Source organism: Dreissena polymorpha, chromosome 5 (genome assembly GCF_020536995.1).
Source record: "Dreissena polymorpha isolate Duluth1 chromosome 5, UMN_Dpol_1.0, whole genome shotgun sequence".
NCBI classification, from domain to species: Eukaryota; Metazoa; Mollusca; class Bivalvia; order Myida; family Dreissenidae; genus Dreissena; species Dreissena polymorpha.
Window position 1 is genome coordinate 20,039,154 of NC_068359.1, and position 19,973 is coordinate 20,059,126.

The 19,973-nt window shown below is 36.6% G+C and overlaps 1 protein-coding gene across 2 annotated transcripts; it reads right to left on the reverse strand.

Annotated features, from left to right (window-relative positions):
• Nucleotides 1-3,408: 3,408 nt before the first annotated feature.
• LOC127832211 (cationic amino acid transporter 4-like) lies at nt 3,409-19,470 on the reverse strand. 2 transcript variants are annotated; one of them, XM_052357514.1, is made up of 5 exons: nt 19,207-19,470; nt 13,174-13,347; nt 11,120-12,567; nt 4,511-4,619; nt 3,409-3,642 (listed from the first exon to the last, which is right to left on the reverse strand). In XM_052357514.1, the coding sequence occupies exons 2-5, from the start codon at nt 13,343-13,345 to the stop codon at nt 3,452-3,454; spliced, it is 1,920 nt and encodes a 639-aa protein (XP_052213474.1). In that variant the 5' UTR covers nt 13,346-13,347; nt 19,207-19,470; the 3' UTR covers nt 3,409-3,451. The 2 variants fall into 2 exon arrangements, with proteins under 2 accessions (XP_052213474.1, XP_052213475.1); XM_052357515.1 differs by lacking the exon at nt 19,207-19,470 and adding an exon at nt 14,892-14,999.
• Nucleotides 19,471-19,973: the final 503 nt, after the last annotated feature.

Below are 19,973 nucleotides of genomic sequence, written 5' to 3' on the forward strand. Positions count from 1 at the left end.
AATGGTAATGTAACATTTTTTAAATTAAAGATAACATTTTTTCAGCAAAAATACCGCGATGAATTGGTAAATGTGTTTTTCTTGAAGCCCATGCTAGCTGTAATATACGTAATCCGTCTGTTATTCTGGTAATGCCTCAGTCACAAATTATCCGGTCGCATGCCGATGTGTCCGATCCCCAGGCATCGGGAAGACTGGATACGCCGGAGCTGTCCGCCGTTCGATGAGTGGCACAGGCTAACTGATCTTTACTTTTTAGTGTTTCAGCATACCTGTTAAAGCTTACTGTTGACAAATATGTAGTGCTTTAATTTCTGAATCGAGAAGCGTGAAGGCAAATCGATTCGACCTCACCTAAGACGACTTAATTTAGTACTTCCATCAAAAGTGTTTGCATGTTTGGATTCTCGCAACAGTTGGAACGAGTGCATACATGTAGATGAAATAATAATAAAATAGCAGCACATTGTATAAATGGTTTGATATATTTTAAAGAGACTTGTTAACAGTTTGATAAATAAACGAAATTGAAAAAAAAGTGTTTCATACTTGCAAATTTTCGTTATGTTTGTTATTTTATTTGCGAGGAGAAACAGTGAAAAGAACATATACTAATCTCTAAAATATCCATTATATGCAAGGGAGCTAAACACAGACGACATAATTTAAAAACTGTGTATAATCTCCCCTAGTACGCCTTATTGTTTTGGTTGCCTTTGTTATTATTCAATTTACTTAATTGAAACGAAAACAGCAGAGAAGCGGCAATTCTTGGAAAAGCACAAATTAAAAAACAAGTTAATATTGAACTTTTTGATAATGTGGCCAATCTAGGATTTAATATAATTCTAACGTCAGTGGTCCGTGCTAACTAATATGGGAGGTTAACGTTTCGATGGATTTGTAACAACCCAACACTTATCGTGTATTTATGCACGGAATCGAATATTTGATATTAAAATAATAGTCCATATAGGTAGTCCACATTTAGCCTATTAATATCAAAATTCGCTTCTCATTATGTCCAATAAGAGATCGTAGTGTGTTGGTTTTGGATTGCAAGAAGATATCTTACTGCCTTGTGGACACATACACAGCAGTGGTTCTATCATGGTTAAGATTGATTAGATTAGTTTGGCTGCACACGCGCTTCTCACCTTGGCGACATGGGCTCAAGCCCCTTGCCCCGAAAGCAGGTGCGTTGGGTTTTTTGACAGTTTGAGTTTCCTCTGGGTACAACGGTTCCCCCCCCCCCATCCCCACAACTAAAGACCACAACAAAATCGAAAATCCTTAAACAACTAAATATCTGGAAATAGAATTCGTTAATACAGTTGGGTTGCTGAGACACACATTGCATCCTCATATTATGCAGCGTCTGGTACATATGGAGCTAACTAACTTCGAGTGACAAACAATATATACGTACAGTCAAAACTGCGAACAGCGGTCAGTCAAGGGAAATGACCAAAGTGACTGTTGTCGACGACTATGTTTGGATCGGCTAATAGTTAACAGGCAGATCATTTGTATAACAAGACAAGTAAGACGACAACTGCGACATAAACAACACCATGATCATCGGAATCTTCTTCTTGATTACATTCGACATCATTATCGTCATTATTATCAGTAGCGCTTGACTAGTCATTGTCGGAAAAGGAACTTCTCAAAACCATCACGAATATCTAAAGTATACTACAAAGAACTCGGACACCGCACAGGCTAATCAGGAACGACACTTTCCGCCTAAACTTGATTTTCGGTAAGGAGGGACTTCCTTAAAAATAAAAATACCATAAAAGCGGAAAGTGTCGTCCCTGATTAGCCTGTGCGGACTGCACAGGCTAATCTGGGACGACACTTTACGCAAATACATTAAGACCAGTTTTCTTAGAACGCGACACATCATTATCGTCATCGACATCAACATAAGCTTTAGCAACAGACATGAAATGTAGTTAAAAATTTACACATCAGTTAATTTGTTTAATTGCTCTCACTAAGGGTTTAACAACAAATAACAAATAAAGCATTTAAATCTTAAATATATCACGAAACGATAAATATAATTACATATGCATTTTGGGTGACTTAACATTGTGTAACATAATATTAGATAGGATACAATACGCAAAGATAGTTATATATTAACAAAACAACATTATTTGAACGTAACAATTAGAAAAGAACAATATGCAGTTAACTTTGCCAAAATAAAAAATATCAGTAAACTGAAACATGTATACAAAATAAAATGCATGCTTGATACACTTTCAATAGTGTCCGACATTTACCAAAGCATTGAACGAGTAACACATTTTTGAACAGAAAAATTTTAACTTATGACAAAAGTGTTTTCTAGAACTGCTATTTGTTTGCTGTTTCACATAAAACAAAATTGGCTAAGACAAGAAGACAAAGAGAAAAATATGACAACTATATATTTTTATAGCGGTATATACGCTTTGCAATAGTATTACATATTTGGCGAGTATGCGGGTCAGCCAAACGATAGGCGAGCCAAATGTGGATGCTCGACGGAAAAAAATGAGTTGTTGACGAGTCCAAAGGAATCTCATTATTGCACATGACATACATAACCATTTGAGCCGTGCTCTGTGAAAAAGGGGTTTAATGCATTTGCGTAAAGTGTCATCCAGATTAGCCTGTGCAGTCCGCACAGGCTAATCAGGAACGACACTTTCCGCCTTAATTAGAATTTTGCTAAGAAGAGACTTTCTTTAAACAGAAAATATCATAAAAGCGGAAAGTGTCGGCCCTGATTAGCCTGTGCAGACTGCACAGACTACTCTGTGATGAAACTTTACGCACATGCATTAAATCCTCTTTTACCAGAGCGCTGCGCATTTTATTACACGCGTATTCTGGGTTCACATTTATTGTAATATTGAAGTACAATGTTTGTCTTCCATCCTTGAGCCGACGAAAGCGGCTTCTGCTATTTTCTGCCTGGTCTCATATCAATTTCTACAATGTTCATACTGAAGGGGGTACATCTTGTTGAACATAAATACTCGTTTAAGTACATAACAAAGCTAAGATATGCGTATCCGTGACATAAACGTGAATACAAACAGTGTTTGTTAGGGCCTTCCAATGATAATGGCACGCATGTTGTAAAAAATATCGGAGACAAGCATGAGAGACGTTAATAAATATATGGATTAAAGATTATTGTTGAACAAAACTATATTTGCAATCAGTTGGCTTTTGCTTGTCATGATAAGGTATGCATTATTTTTTTAATTCAGGACCCTTTTTCAAATGTCATCATATCAAACGAATCCCTTGAACAAGTAACTTTTGTTTACTGCGCAAGTGTGTGAAGTAACAAATGTACATGAGCCCAGGTTTAATTTCCATAGCTAATATATATATATATATATATATTATTTTTTAAGTATCGTTTCACTATGCAAGCTCACTATTATAAGTTTCCGTAGGTAGGGGGTGGGTCCTTGTTGACGGGTTGTTGTTGTACCACCTCCTCCTCAAGGTGTTCGAGAGTACCACGGGACAGGTCGGCCTCGCCGCCATACGTCACCATGGGCCCGTAACTCGTGCCGGTCCTGCCCTCTACGCTGTGTCGCATGCCGTAGCAGAAGTACAGAACGAAGCCTGCAGACGAGACCGCATGAATCGTGAAAGAGACAATAACGTCAATATATGAAAATGATGTGTGGGTTTGTGTGAATTGTTTGTTGTATTTAGTTTTGAGTCGATTTGGACCGATTATGAGTTGAGGAAAAAAAGTTGTCCCCATCCCCACCCTACACACACCTTGTGTCATAAATTCGCATGTGCTAATCAAAGTAAAAATAAAGCCCTTCAACGTAATACGACATAATGCACCATACAACGAATACATTTTGTTTCTGATAAATGTTATTTATTTATTGAACAATTATATTAATAAATAATTTGTGAAACCTTTTAACTGTTCAACTGGTCATTTCAATAACAGTTTAGTGTGAGTAAATACCAAAGCTCGAAGCACGATCCTAAATTACACTCAGAAATGACGCACCTTGGACTAGAAGCATTAACAACCTACTTATTGTAGCGTATGAATATTTTGCCTAGAAATCGAGAGATCCCAAGTTCGATCACCAGCTTAGTACTGGTCTTACGATCACCCCAAAAAACATAAAGTATATGTATTGCTAAGGACACGGACTCGAGAGCGTCCCTATGTGCTCTATGTTGGTGCCTAGATAAATTGAACCGCGTTCTGGGAAGACTGAGCTTAATACATGTGCGAAGAGTGTCTTCCCAGATTGGCACAGGTTAATCAAGGACGACACTTTCCGTGTTTATGCTTTTGTTCGTTTAAAGATAATCTCTTCTTTCAGAATAGCCAGTTTAAGCGAAAAATGTCGGCCCTGATAAGCATGTGCGAACTGCACAGGCTAATCTGGGATGACACTTTATGCGCATGCAATGGTATTCACTTTTATGGGCCACGTGTTTCCAGGATAGTACTGACCCACAGCCATCCAGATGACCAGTCGTATCCATGTCAATGGGCCCAGCTTCATCATCAGCGCAGTATTGCACGCAATGCTCAACGCAGGAATGAGGGGAACCAACGGAATCTAAAACAAAATACCAGGCTACTTGATCCCCAGATGAACAATTTACAATAAAAAATTACATCGGAAAATCAAAAATAAAATTTAGGTACGTTGTATCGTTCGATGATATCGCCAACAAAACAGAGATATGTCAAAAATGTATTTAAAGTTCATTTCCACATCCGACTATTTCCAAAAAGCATAGTCTTGTTGGTGCTATATTTGCTATAGTTGCCACGTGAATCTTGTATAATTAAGTGAAATCAGCGAAACGCAACCGAAACGTATTCACATAAATATATTTCTGTTATTTAGGTTTGTTAAAAATGAACGAAAATCGCTTACCATTCATAGCAAGGTAACATTAGAAATGGGAAGACACGAACATTACTAATGTTTCTAGAACGCTAGGAAAAAAAGTCGCCATATAGAAAAGATAATATATCCCAAGCAAGATATTATCCTCCAACATCTTCCCATGATATAAAATTCTCAGGAGAAGCTGATCAGCCATCATTACGGTTTTTTTCTTAACACACTCTCAAAAATTCTTCATTCGTCATAATATCAAAGTACATGCTGAGGACGGACTTAATTTCTTTATTTTTTTTAATGTTGATTTATTATCATTTTGAAAATACTTCATATTAACAGTTTAATGGTTACGAACTATTTCTCGATCATAAAGAAAATTAATGGCAGTGTTACATCCCCTTGCTGAATAACGTTGACAATGCACTTACCAGTAAAACACGTCAATATCAGGTAAAATAGTTCAACATCTCCTAAAATACTTCAATATCTGGTAATATACTTCAACATCTGGTAAAATACTTCAAAAATCTGGTCAAATACTTCAAAACTCTGTAAAAATGTTTAAACAATCTGGTAAAATGATGCTTCTAATATCAGGTAAAATACTGTTTCAATATCTGGAAATATACTTCAATTTCTGGTAAAATACTACAAACGATGGCAACAAACATGCATGTATTGTACTTTTATGAAATCAGTTATTCTTGAATTGTCATTTGATATCTGTTTTATCGTCAAATAATGGCAAAGAGCACACCCGTAGTCAGGGGGGTGCGTTGGATGCGTTCGCAACCAATGTTTTTTGACGAGTAAAAAAATATTTGAACTATAAGATGCACCTAACTTTATTCGACGCAAACACTAGTATTTATCTTTTCCCGGAATCCAGTGAGTCTTCGTATTTAAGCGTTACAATAATGTTGAATTCAATATGCTACCGACAGGAAAGAGAGAACATTTTAGATTATTATTAACGGAATGTTAAGCCAGCTTCCGAAAATGACGGAAATCAAAAGACACCCGTCGATTATTGCCGAAGACTAATGAGTCACTGGTTAATAATTTTGCATTTTACCACGATTTATAACAATTAACGATTGTACACAGCATTTTCAACAGACTGCGTTGTCTTTTTGTTATATCCCCGTACAACCATTTTCGGATCACCTTAAGGGTTTTCAGACAAAAAATATCAGCTATGCTCAAGACAGGATGTTTTGTTTGTTGTATCATTATGACAAGAAAACAAATAATTTCTACAAAGCAATGTAGCTTTTTTGTAGTTTACCAACACCTTATGGCATCTGTTCTGCTCCACATACAGAACTGGCCACAATGTTTTAATTATGTCAAACTTGACACTAGGAAATATGCCATACTCTGAAACAGTTGTTATAATGAATTTAAAATGTAGGTGGACGTTAACATTAAATGTTCACTAACTGTGACGAATCGTGAAAATACGGGCAAATAAGTCCATATTGTTTCTTCAACGTCCTGTAAAACATTTATAAGGGCGTTGAGACGATAGGACCAGTAGTTTATGGTTAAAAGGTCTTTATGGAGCCTTAATTGTTGTATTCTGAAATTCGTGTGGAAAATGATAACTAATTTGTTAAAAATAATTTCAAAAAATACAAGTAACCAGGTATAAAATATTTATTTCTGTTTAGTATTGATGCGGATTAGAGAAGATCTAGTTTTGTTAATCAGTGTTTGTTGTACAAAACACTATTAGCACGTTTAGAGCAATGCTGGGCCTCGGGTACTATCCATAGTAACAGAGAAACAGTTGTTTTGAAAAAAAGTCAAATTTGTCCTTTTAATTTGCTTGATTTAGGAATGGTAGAATTTTGGAATGGTAAAATACACCAACGTTATCAAGATTCCAATAAATAATGATATTTTATACCGTTCTTATTGCTGATTTTATATTCTATCAATGTGTTGTTGCATATGTAAACAACGTGTGTGCGCGCATACTAGCTTCGGGTATAAAATAATGTATTTCCGTGACTGATCAATGAAGGTGGTTATTGAAAAACGGCAGTGGGAAAAACATGTATGTTATATCATATTTATGTCGATTAGTCACTGAGTAGAGTCAATGAATGTGAATTTTCATTTTTTTTAAATGCTCTATAACTTTCAGTCTCTGAATTCAGATAAAAATCCACTCTATGAAGGATTTTACTTTTCATTTTCAAATTTTCTAGGGGGAGGACCTCCAAACCCCCGAGTGCAGGCAGGGGACAACCCCTCCCCCACCTACCGCTTTGCCACTTCGTTGCTCAATAACAATCGTTGATGGGAAAATCTGCACCCCCACCCCCTTTTTCAAAACTCTGGATACGGGCCTGAAGAGAATCTAAATAAACGATTTATAATATTGATCCATATCAATAACATTTGAAGGAACCATCATCACGTGGTGTGTTATTGGGACGGGCTTTGATTATTCTAGCTTTGCTCGGAATCAGTAAAAAGTATGAGCAGAGATTGATAAGGAATGTTTTATCTCTGATGGCAGTGGTAAACTGATTGACCAGAGCGAAATGCTTATGATGGATATGCAAGGTCAATTGATCAAGAAAATATGTCAAATATGGATGCAACTTCAAGATTCAATTTAATATATAAACAATTATAATTCATTTTCCTCTTTCAATTTACCTCTTTGAAAAACAGCAATTTGCCGTAGTCACTATCGATGAAATATTGGCCGTTGATTTCATAACTTAAACGAAACTTTCTAAATAAAATACTAGTAACCAGACTAATCATTTCATACGGGTCAATAAAATACTAGTAACCAGACTAATCATTTCATACGGGTCAATTTCTGCGGTTGGTAATGAGACGATACGGCCTTTAAAACCAAACTTTGATTAACACGCTTCAAAAACATATACACAAACAATCATTTTTTTACCGTTTCTAATGACCAGCTATAATTTGCTACTATTTGATATTCAGTAGTTGTGAAGCACATTATTGACACTGCAAAATTCTAATTATGACTAGCGATATTCTCGCGTGCTGACCCGACGTTCACGACATTTTGTTCCACAAATGTCTTATAGCAATTTCCGATTTCGTGTGAAGAAAAGAATTGATAAACTGCAACATTGCTTTCTTTGAAATGTCGTAAAATATCGATTGTTCTCCTTGTCGACGTATATGGAAACCATAAAAATAACAACTTCGAGGTTTGAGAAGGGTCTGAATAGATTTGTGTTGGCAAACAGCGTAGACGCATGATGCGGCGTCTCATCAGGGTCTGCGCTGTTTGCTTAAAGGAATTTATGTAAGAAATATTCTAAATCAAGAAATAAATATACTAGACATCCCTCATTTTGGAAATAAATTTATCCAATTTAGAAGGATGGGAGAGTCCACTAAGCATAAATGGGTTATCAAAACCGACCGCTCCAATCACAACCCAAGAAAGGAGTGTTGTTGGATAAAAATGTTCCTTATGTGTACAACAAGTCAGAAACAAACTCATAAAGATGATCGAACACTACCACAAACACACACAATAAATCAGAAAAAAAGTAATTTGTATCATTTTGGGATATAGTTAGGGAAGCATGCGCAATTCGTTTCAAATCGAGAAAATCAAGAAATGAATCTAATCTGATTGGATATGAATACCATGCGATACATAGACCATAAAACATACAAAATATTTGTAGCCGAAAGGAAGCATTTTATAAATGATTAAATTTCTGAACAGTATACATGTTAATATAGATTTACCGTCTAAACACACTTAACGAATTTAAGTTAAACGTAAATCCGTGTATTTTATGTGTCTTTAGAAAAAAGTTTACTCATATTTTTTCTGTATTGAATTGAATTGTGCGAATGAACGTCGTTCAAAGTCACCTTAACAGTGAAAATTGTAAAAATACGAAATATTATTAAACATGATAGTTTAATACTTCGTAAATAGTTGTCATTCGGAACTCTCCAGTCTGGGTTTTTCCGATATTTGAGCACGCGCGGTAGGAACAACCAAAAGCTGACTAGCATATATTTAAAGAGAGTGGATCAATAATATCTCTTATCTCTGAATAGTAAACACCACTTTTTCTGCTCAAACGTTCGTTATAGTTGATAAAAAATACCATGATTTAATATATATATGTATACATTTGTATTTATTATACTATTCAAATATATTTAAAATCATATAGATAAGTACCAAACAAAACATTTCTATCCTCAGTCCATTCGTAGTACTAGAACTAATATATCGTTCCATATCAGTTGGATATTTATATGTCTATTTATATAGCTCTATTGTGATGCTTTTCTTTAATCTAATCTGACAAGTAAAGTAAATTATTCGCTTAAGACTAAGACCTTAAGAAATTAGAAGGAACATCACTAACGAGCTTTATCATACATAACTTTTATTTGCTATATCTATAAAGCATGCCGAAAAAAACAAGAACATTACCGGTAATAATATTTATCGGAAGAAATATTGCATGATTATGTCAAGCCGTTTGTATAGGTTCCTCCATTACTATACAGCTGACAAAGTAAGTTTTCATGTCTTTTAAGGATGTTAGCTTCTGGACCCATTCTTATAGGAGGCTGTACATCTGAACGGTGTATTTAGACTTTAATCCTGTATTAAACGTCTGATATACATGTATAGCAGTGTTAAATTTGTGTAATTATTAATAATAATAGTAATAGTAATAACAACAAAAGACTTTTGACATTTCTTAAAAGAAACACTACTGTCGATTAAATACTTATTATCCACTACTGAATGGAAAGCAAATCGGATTGACGTAAATGGTCATCACTGTATCAATGACAATGTTTGTACCTCCCGCGCGCTCTCAGAAATCGGAAAAACCCACAGCGCGCGAGTTCCGAATAAAATCTATTGTGAGGCGTAACCTTCGTTCAACGATAAGTTTTATCTTACTTCTATGGACACCATTTAAAATGTATAAACTGTCAGCCAAGTCGATTTGTTTATTAACACTGGCTTTTTTTTATATATTTATATGGCAAATTTCACTATTCCTTAGCTTGTGATAAAACGTTCTTCTCCAAATCGTCGTTAGACGTACAGTTTACCAAATTTATAACATGTGATGAGTAACTGTCTACTAATAACCCCGTTTTTGGAGAAAAAAAGGGTATTTTGTTTATACGTATATATGATTGATTTCTGACTTCGCTGTTCCAATGTTTTCACCCATTATTGTTTCTGTCTCGGATTAATAAAAAAACGACATGTAGACATTGTATTGACAACATTAACGAGACTTCCCATGCAAATAGCATGCTTGTGATTCACATTTTCTGTTTCGGAAAACTAGGACCTATGATGTTAATATATGATAAAATCAGCTCTAGTCAAATTTCTCTCATTTTACGAAAACGGAAAGTGTCATTTTGCGGAAAATGCTGCATATACTGTTAAATTATTTGTAGTCGTCGGAATTAAATTTCGTAGTTTTTCAAAATGTGACTTGTTCGTGTAAACCTTAAGTCGTGGAGTTCTGATTTCGAAAAAAAAGGGAAAAAGGAAAATCAATGATTTTACAGAATGATTTTAATCTAAGCTATAAATATTGATGTAGCGCCTTGTGTGCGAATATAAATTAAAAATGTGTTGTGGATGCTTATCCGCTTTCCAGATATTGATTTAGGGTCGCAACTGTGTATTTGTATATGGCGTCTTCCTAACGACCGAGGTATCCCGGGTTCGATTGTACACTGGTAGCATCCTCACCATCGTCTAACTGTTTATCCCTATCAAACGCCTTTATGTTAATAAGGCTTAGATTTCCAAAGGCTTAAACATTGGGTTTTAATCCGAAGTTTTATATATTATTATGCAATTCATTTTAAAATCATAATTGCTTTTGGGGGAAATTTTGACAGCTTATACGGTATTATAGTTTTACAATCAGGCCACGTTTCTTTCCCACACAAAATTGTTATGAAATAAATGCATTTAATAACGTTATTATGTTAACTGACCCTTAGAAAAAAACGGAAAAAAGGCAAAAGTTATATAAAAAGTTTAAGAAAACATTATTTAATAATTTGATAAACATATTTTAATGCGTTTTTTTATAATTGTTTACGCTAAGATGGTCATAACTAACGATTTTTTTATATATAAATATACTCATTGATAACTGCTTTCAATAAACAAGTATCCTTACCTGAAATGTCATGAACGCGTCATTCTTTTCGTGCGCGACCATGACGAGATAGCACGTGACGACCATGGCGACGAAGATAATGATCAGGAGAATCGCCCACCAACTTCCGGTGCTCCAGTACTCAAACGCGAATATAAGCGTCGCGTTCAGGCATATGATGCTGACGATCAGGAGAAAGGTCGCCAACATGACGGCGTTTCCGGGCTCGAATTTGTTGAGAATCGGAAAAGCGCGCAGCTTTTGCTTCAGATGACCGAAATCGTCGTGACTTTTTGACTTTTTGATTATGGATGACTCTTCAGTCATGGAGGTAGATTCCGCAGCAGTGCTTATGACGTCATCTTCCGGTTTCAGTTGGAACTGACATTTGTAGACCGGAAGATATCGCAATATTATCACGCTCGCGGAAACAATCGTGTATGCGGTCAGTGTCCCGATGGACATGAATTCGACTAATGTTGTGATTTCAAACAACAACGCCATTATTGCGGCGATGGTTCCAAACACAGCTATGGCCAACACGGGGGTTTGAAATCTTGGGTACACGTAAGCCAAACATCTAAAAAGAAGTCCGTCTTGGGCCATTGCATACACGGCGCGCGGCAGCGAATATGCGCATCCGAGTAAAGAAGTAGTTATCCCGAATAAGGTGCCGATTCCGACAATGTATTTCGCCCACGTTATACCGCGCGTTGCAAAAGCCATCGGGAATGCAGCGGAAGGATCGACTTGAGTGTACGGCACGATGAGCGTTAGGGCCGTGGTTGCCAGGATGTAAATTAATGACACAATCGCCAAGGAGGTAATGGTTGCTATGGGTATGGATTTTTCTGGATTCTTTGCTTCTTCACCGGACACTGCTATGCCCTCGAAGCCGATGTAAGCATAGAAACACGTGGCGGCCCCGGCCAGAGACCCGCCGAATCCGTACGGAAAGAATCCGCCATGTTCCGACCAATTTCTTCCGTCTGCAAACGCGAAGCCAGCGCAGACGAGGAAAAGGATCACTACGCAATTAAATATGGTGAACACGGTATTTAAATGCACCGTGAATTTCGCTCCTGTTGTGATCACTAAAAATATCAGGATCGTGATGGCCATGGCGAGAAAATCCGGGTATTCCGAAATCCACTGCGAGCCATGCGCAAGATAGCCCACGTGTTCCAGCGTGTATTTCCGTATTCCTCCGCTGAACAGCGAGTCTATTGCTCCACTCCACGCTCGAGCCACAGAGGCGGAGCCTAAGAGGTGCTCGAGGACTATGTTCCAGCCAATCACGAACGCCCAAACCTCGCCGATGGCTATGTATGTATACGAGTACGCGGAGCCAGCCTTTGGTACCCGTGCGCCAAACTCGGCGTAACAGAGCGCGGAGAGGATGGAAGCGATGCCCGCAAACATGTAGGACAATATGGCGGCCGGGCCTGCTAGATCCCTAACCACAGTACCTGGAGGATAAAAGCGAAAGTGATTTTGATAATATATAAACTTTACCTGTGGTCTCTACGTCAGGTTCGTCTACCGTTACATGATCAAAACCTTTACTTGTGTACGACTCTGAAAATGTTGTGTTTCAACACCTTCTTCACCGTTTACATGTTAAATTTTGATTTCTGTGTTGTTTCTCTTTTAGAGCCAGCCCAATTAGCGTGGTGGATGATAACGCGCTTATCAGCTAAACTACCCAAATACAATTGCCAGTGCCGGCGGATGTGGGATTGGCTGTTCGTCACTACACCGGACATGTGACCCCAATAAAACAAGATGACACCAAAAGTGTATGTTTTTGTAAACAATTAACAGTTGTAAAAGAAACTAAAATATAAAAAAATCGTCCAAACGGTTACATTATTTTTCCACTGGTACGAAATGACCTCATAATCTGACTTCAAAATACAAAGGAACAAAATCTGTTAGATGCTTTCGAGGTCGACATTGTCGTCATTTCCATTGCCCATTCACGATACAGCTTCCCCAGTTTAACCCGTAACGTAGTGTCATACACATCGCCGAATCAGCGCACAACAAACAAGAGAGAAACGTCAAAAACTTACCTGTTAGAACATAAATGCCTGCTCCGACCATTTGTCCCACGCCAAGGAGGGTCATATCGAAAGTGCTGAGGCATTTCTTCAAAGGGGTGTCGTGAAAGTCGTCGGTGATCGTCTTTTTCCGGCATATTGTGTCCCAGAAGGAGGCCAGTGTGCCCTTGACCTTTGCTGCCATTGCTGAAAACAATGGCGTTGCATTTAAATAACTAGAAAATAATGATTAAATGTGCCGTTGTCTCGCTTGAACGTTCACCTTGTATCAAGTACACGGTCTGAAATCTCTGACGATATTTATCCAAGAATCACTACCGTAAAATAAACAACAAAATCAATATCCCGTACGTATCATTGGAAAATATTCTGCATGCTTCGCCAATCAATCTTTTCTGATAGCGAACAAGTGTCTTGTCGTACTGTTTAATTGTCTTCTCGGAGAACAAAATCAATGGAGCGACAGGATCTTCTGACACGAATCTTTTATTCACAGATAGGCGTGTCACGACAAGGTGAAAGGTGATAGCAAGATGGTGCATTCTCGGAAGAGTGAATGTCCACTGAACATATTGCAATGCGTGCTTAATTAGCACACGTTTTAACCCATTTATGCCTAGTGGACTCTCCCATCCTTCTAAATTGGATCAATTTATTTCCAAAATTAGGGATGTCTAGTATATTTATTTCTATATTTAGAATATTTTTTACAGAAATTCCTGTAGGCAAATAGCGCAGACCCAGATGTGACGCCGCATCATGCGTCATTATTATGAAACCTATTGTGATTGATCTTCTATAAATTCGTGTACCCGATCTTTATAGCGCTTCGAGATCCAGTTTTTAGTTAAAACAATTTAGAACTGTGTTTGTTTTTTATGTTAGGACTGATTAAATGGTAAAACTCGAAACAATGCCTATTCTCTCTTTCTTTTTATGCCCCGAATGAAGGCATATAGTGATCGGACCATACGTCCGTCCGTTCGTCTGTCCGTCCTTCCGTCACACCTGCGTTTAGGTTTCGCGTTTAGGTTTCAAAAAATTCGCATAACTTCTATGTCCCTTCACATAGCAACTTGATATTTGGCATGCATGTGTATCCCATGGAGCTGCACAATTTGAGTGGTGAAAAGTCAAGGTCAAGGTCATCCTTCAAGGTCAAATGTAAAAAAAACATGTATCAAAGCGGCGCGGTATGGGGCATTGTGTTTCTGACAAACACATCTCTGGTTTTTGCTTTTCTTTTTTTTAAAGATTATCACAAATGCCTTATTATCCCAAATATGGTTTGTATTTTGTTCGCTTATGAATTGCACGTCGATTTATGGCGGGAGGGGGGCAATTCTGCATTTTTCTTTGTAAGTTGTCTTGTGACTGATAACACATGTTCCTTCGTTTCGTACAGTTTACGTTTGCTTTTGTATGATGCTGTATTTAGGTTCTATATGATTATGCATGTTTATTGCACGAGATTATGCCATTGCTTGTAACAGATGCTCGTAAAATGTAACATTCATTAAACATAACGTCGTTGCACTAAACAACCAATATGAGTACGCGATCACCGACATTGCGAAAGCCTGTTGCAGGTCACCATATGGTGCACATTTTTGATCAAGATTTTAACAAATATGGTGCATTATTTGTTGTCGCTGAATTTTTAATACAACTTCATTATCTCCACCAGCAACATAAAACACAGCAATAACAACTTCAACGTGTATACATACAGATTGATATCTCAGCGAAATATCCGCATTATTTTATATATTCCATGGCATTATGCTAAATCCAAGCGTGTCGCCTGCTAGCAGAACAAATATTCTACATAATTGTCCCCGATGTCGTCTGCAATGAAGGAACAGAATTATTGATCATATAGCGCATGCGCAACAGACATTCGCACTCTAATGAGCCAGTCACCAATAAAGGCGGACATCGATCGCGGATTTTGTACGATCATAATATAAACTGGATAGGAAAGACTATTGGCAAACGCCGTAATTTAAACCATCAAATGTTGAATAAATACATTTATAGAATGCGCAAATCCCGAACATGAGCGTGTAATTGTTGTAATAGTTGTTTATTCCCGTTAACCAGGCCGATACAATTTTTGGTGGCGATTCTAAACTTAAAATGGCCTTTTCACGTTTTGGTAAATCGACAAAAAATTAAAAAAGTTGTTTCAGATTCGCAAATTTTCGTTTTAGTTATGACAAAGACCTATAGAATACATGTATTGTATTGTATAGGTCTTTGGTTATGATATTTGTGAGGAAACAGTAATACTAAACATTTACCATGCTCTTAAATAGCCATTATATACATCTTTTGAAGATTTGAAAACCTGAAAATTATAAAAACTTTGAAACGCGAAACGATTGAATAATTTGGAAAGTTCTGCTGTTGTAGCTATATTTTGTGAAACTATGAGGATTGCTTATATAAATTAAAAAATACATAATATGAGGACGGATGACCGAGTGGTCTAAGCAGTAGACTTTTACTCCAGGACTCAGTGGTTCGAGCCCAATTGAGGTACTTTTGTATTCTTTTATTATTATTTTTTGTATAATTTTAGATTCAATGTTTAATTTTATCAATATAAAGCATTTAATGACAAACTTCAATTCATACCAAAATCTGTGAAAAGGCCCCTTTAAATGTGCATTATAGATTGAATGTACGATCATTGTCGCAAAATTAAATTTTACATTACAACTGAGAGTTTTTAATGTAGATTAGGAAAATGTCTCTCATTGCACATAATTGATCTATATAACAGGGGAATCACTTATGTATCTTTAAAGACTTAAGCAAAACACATTTCTTGTATATATGGTTTAAAGCAATCTGCATGATCACAAATAGGTATGATGTATCAGAGACGTAGATCACATCTAGATCACATCTACAACTCTGGATCCATATATGCAGCATATTCAAACTGGCTTATCTATAATTAACCCAAGTATGCCCAGTGGACTCTCCCATCCTTCTAAGTTGGATCAATTTATTTCCAAAATTAGGGATGTCTAGTATATTTTTTTTCTATATTTAGAACAATTCTTACAGAAATTTCTTTAAGCAAACAGCGCAGACCCAGATGAGACGCCGTATTATGCGGCGTCTCATCTGGGTCTACGCTGTTTGCAATGTCCTTTTTTCAGGACGCTAGGCATGAATGGGTTAATCACACGATTTTGCGCCCAACAAGCAAATTCGTTAAATTGATATCCCCCCGCCAATATGCTTCTGGACACGCATACCAAGTTTCAATGAATCCGCCAAAGCACTTCCAAGACATGGCTCTGGACACACAAAAAGCACTTTTTCAAGATACAAAGGGCCATTACTCTGTTATTATCAGATGGTGTACAATGCTATTTGGCGTGCATCATCCTATTATCCATATATATACCAAGTTTCAATGAAAGCCCCCAAAGCACTTCCAAGATATGGCTCCGAACGGACGGACGGAAAGACGGACGGACGGACAGAGGGACGGACAACGCCAAAACAATATCCATCCGCCGATGGCGGGGGATAATAAACGCTAGTGACCACGATGAAATCTTTGTACGCATTTATTAGTTGACCCAATGGAATAGTCTGAGTGCAGCATCAGGTCACTGTCAAGGTCAATTTATAATAAACATAAACATTCATGCATATATCAAAGCTTTGCAGACAGCTTCGTTGATGAGTACGACACGTGTCATAAAGGGGCCAATCTTGGATGGGTGGACAAACGAATAGACGAGTAAATTGCTATGCGCCTCTCGTATCAATTGTTGTTGCGGCATAGTCATGTTCAAATCAGCTCCATTAATGATAATTGTCAATCGATATAGGTAAATAATACAACTATTGTTACGCTTTTCGTCGCTTATTTGAAAAATGCATGTATTACTTACATAATATACCGTGACAATGTCAATAACCTAAGTGTTCAAGTTAAAGCGCGTTATATTTTTCTTCTCAGGGTATAAAATGTTTCGAATTTCTGGTAAGGAGTTAAGTGTTATCTTTATTACAATTACTTATATATATATATAACAAAGACATTAATATGTGTTATTGCAATGCGCAACAAATTTTATTTGCGGTTTTAAAATTGATAGAAACGTGCATGTTTCACATGCATGACGATAAAATAAATATGACACGATCATAGACTTAATTAGCAAATATCATTTTTATCGTTTTAAACACAGTCGATAGTGCATTTTAAAACTTGAAAGTGTCTTTAAAATTACAAGGAGTCAGTTTTACATCAAATTAAATCTCACAAATGTGATTGTTTCGTTACAAACGAAAATCTGGTATCGATAACTTTTTAAAGGAGCCGTCCAACAGATTTTGGCATGTATAAGAGCTTGTCATTAACTGCATTAAATGCTTTATATTGATAAATTTAAACATTTGAACTAAAAATATCCATTAAAAAATAAGAATACAATTTAAAAAAAGAAGAAAAAACTTTAACCTCCACAGGGCTCGAACCACTGACCCCTAGAGTCATTGAAGCTTGTAGTAAAATATCTCCTGACTATATCACCCGACCATCCACGCTCACGTCAAGTGCGGAGGTATTTTTTAGCTATACAAGCAATCCTCGAAGTTTCGCAAAATATCGATTCGCGTCGAACGACGTTTTAATCTGTTGGACAGTCCCTGTAAATGCTCAATGCAAGAAATATGTGAGTCGCATACTGGACTTTTCCACTAAATTCTGTACGGATAAATATGTGGTGGACAGTGTTCTAAAATAGCAATTTGGTGGACAGTGTTCTAAAATAGCAATTTGGTGGACAGTGTTCTAAAATAGCAATTGGTGGACAGTGTAGTTTTGTGCAAAAAGAATGTAATAATCTTTTTATGTTAAATACATGTAAATGAAACGTAACATAATATGCAGAGAGTGTTTCCAAGCATGTTTGTACATAAATAAATATAATGCTTTGCAAAATGTGTTAAAAATATTGGAAATAAAATACAGAATTGACGGTGTACGAATTTTGCGCAGTTAACAATGGCGTACAATGCTAAAAAAGGAAAAAAAAGCGAAGCAAGTTTGGTTAGTGCACGGAAACTTAGTCGATACTATGCAATTAATGTTTAATTAAGTGTTCATATGCGTTTTTCATGAAATATTACCTTTAGCCGACGAGATTCGTCGCCATTGTGTGATAGTCCAGTGTACTTACAACACGGTCGCGTTGATTGCCCCCCTCCCCCCCCCCCCCCCACACACACGCGCCTTTTAAAGGAGCCTTTTCACAGATTTGGCATGTTTTGAAGTTTGTCATAAAATGCTGTATATTGATAAATGTAATAATAACATTAAAAAAGGAAAAAATGTAACCTTCAGCAGGGCTCGAACCATTGACACCTGGAGTCCTGAAGTAAAAAGTCTACCACTGCGACCACTCGGCCATCCTTCCGGATACAATGCCAGATGTATTTTATACATTATATAAGCAATCCTCGTAGTTTCACAAAATATAGCTACAACAGAACTCTCCAAATAATTAATTCGTTTCGCGTTGCAACGCTTTATAATTTTCGGGGTTTCAAATCGTCAAAAGATGCATATAATGGCTATATTAGAGCATGGTAGATGTTCAGTATTACTGTTTCCTCACAAGTATCATAACTAAAACGAAAATTTGCGAATCTGAAACAACTTTTTTCAATTTTCGTCAATTTACCCAAACGTGAAAAGGCCCCTTTAAAAATGAACTATTTTTTTCATTTTCGTGAAGCGTGGCTATCTATTTAACCGTTTGAGTTTCTGAATCAGAACTCCAAAGCGTTAATGTTTATTGACCTCAACAGAATTCTAAAGCGGTTTCTTATATAGCTCGTTTGGTTAAGTTTCTGAACCTTATTAAGAATAATAATAAAAACACGTACCATATCAAGAAATATATGTTGCGAAGAGATTTTGAAATTAATGGTGAACCTCTGTACTCAGGTGGGAAAACGACGTCAGCATAGTTCAAAAAGCTAACCAACAATAAAAATAAGCAGACTTACCTACGCTTTCCGTTATGAAGTGGTCGTGGAATTAAACATCATCATATTTATCGCGACATTAATTCACAAGTTTTTGTAGGAATTTAACCGAAAGTCAACATTCTTTAACATAGCACTCGAAATTGTAGTACATCTTAACGGGCTAGCTTATAACCGGTTGAATAATTTTGTTTTCAAACCAAAGCTAAATATAGACACAGCATTTTATACACTTTCTTCAAAGATATGTAAATCTATCCCGTTTACAAATCCTTTGTAACGATCCGCAGTGTCGCTCAATTTAAAGCTGTCAAACAATATCTCTGCATAAATATTTAAGCCTGAAGGCGAATGAGTGTATCGTTTCATCGGTTATCGATACAGGGAAATAACCGAGGCGCAGACAAACGAAGGCTTTGAATAATATTTGAAACAGAGTTGTCTTTCTTTCAAAAAGTAAGACAACATTTTATCCCTCTTCGCAGCGGTTTCTCTCATACACTGTCACCCTTGCCGCCATAAGTACAATTACTCCAGGCATATTTTCTTCATGGGTTTTCAGCATAATTGTGGTTTGTAATATGTTGTGTGTTTCTTGTAAAACAAATGATAATGACATTAGAAAATATCTGATGCAAACCATATATGATAAAATAAATACATGCAATGGAATCGAGGAGTTGAATATAGAAATGTTCATGAAGTATTCAATATACAATGGATCAATTGACAAATGGCCGTTATTCTGCCACATTGGTCGCAGCTTAAATTTGTTTGTTTACAAATAA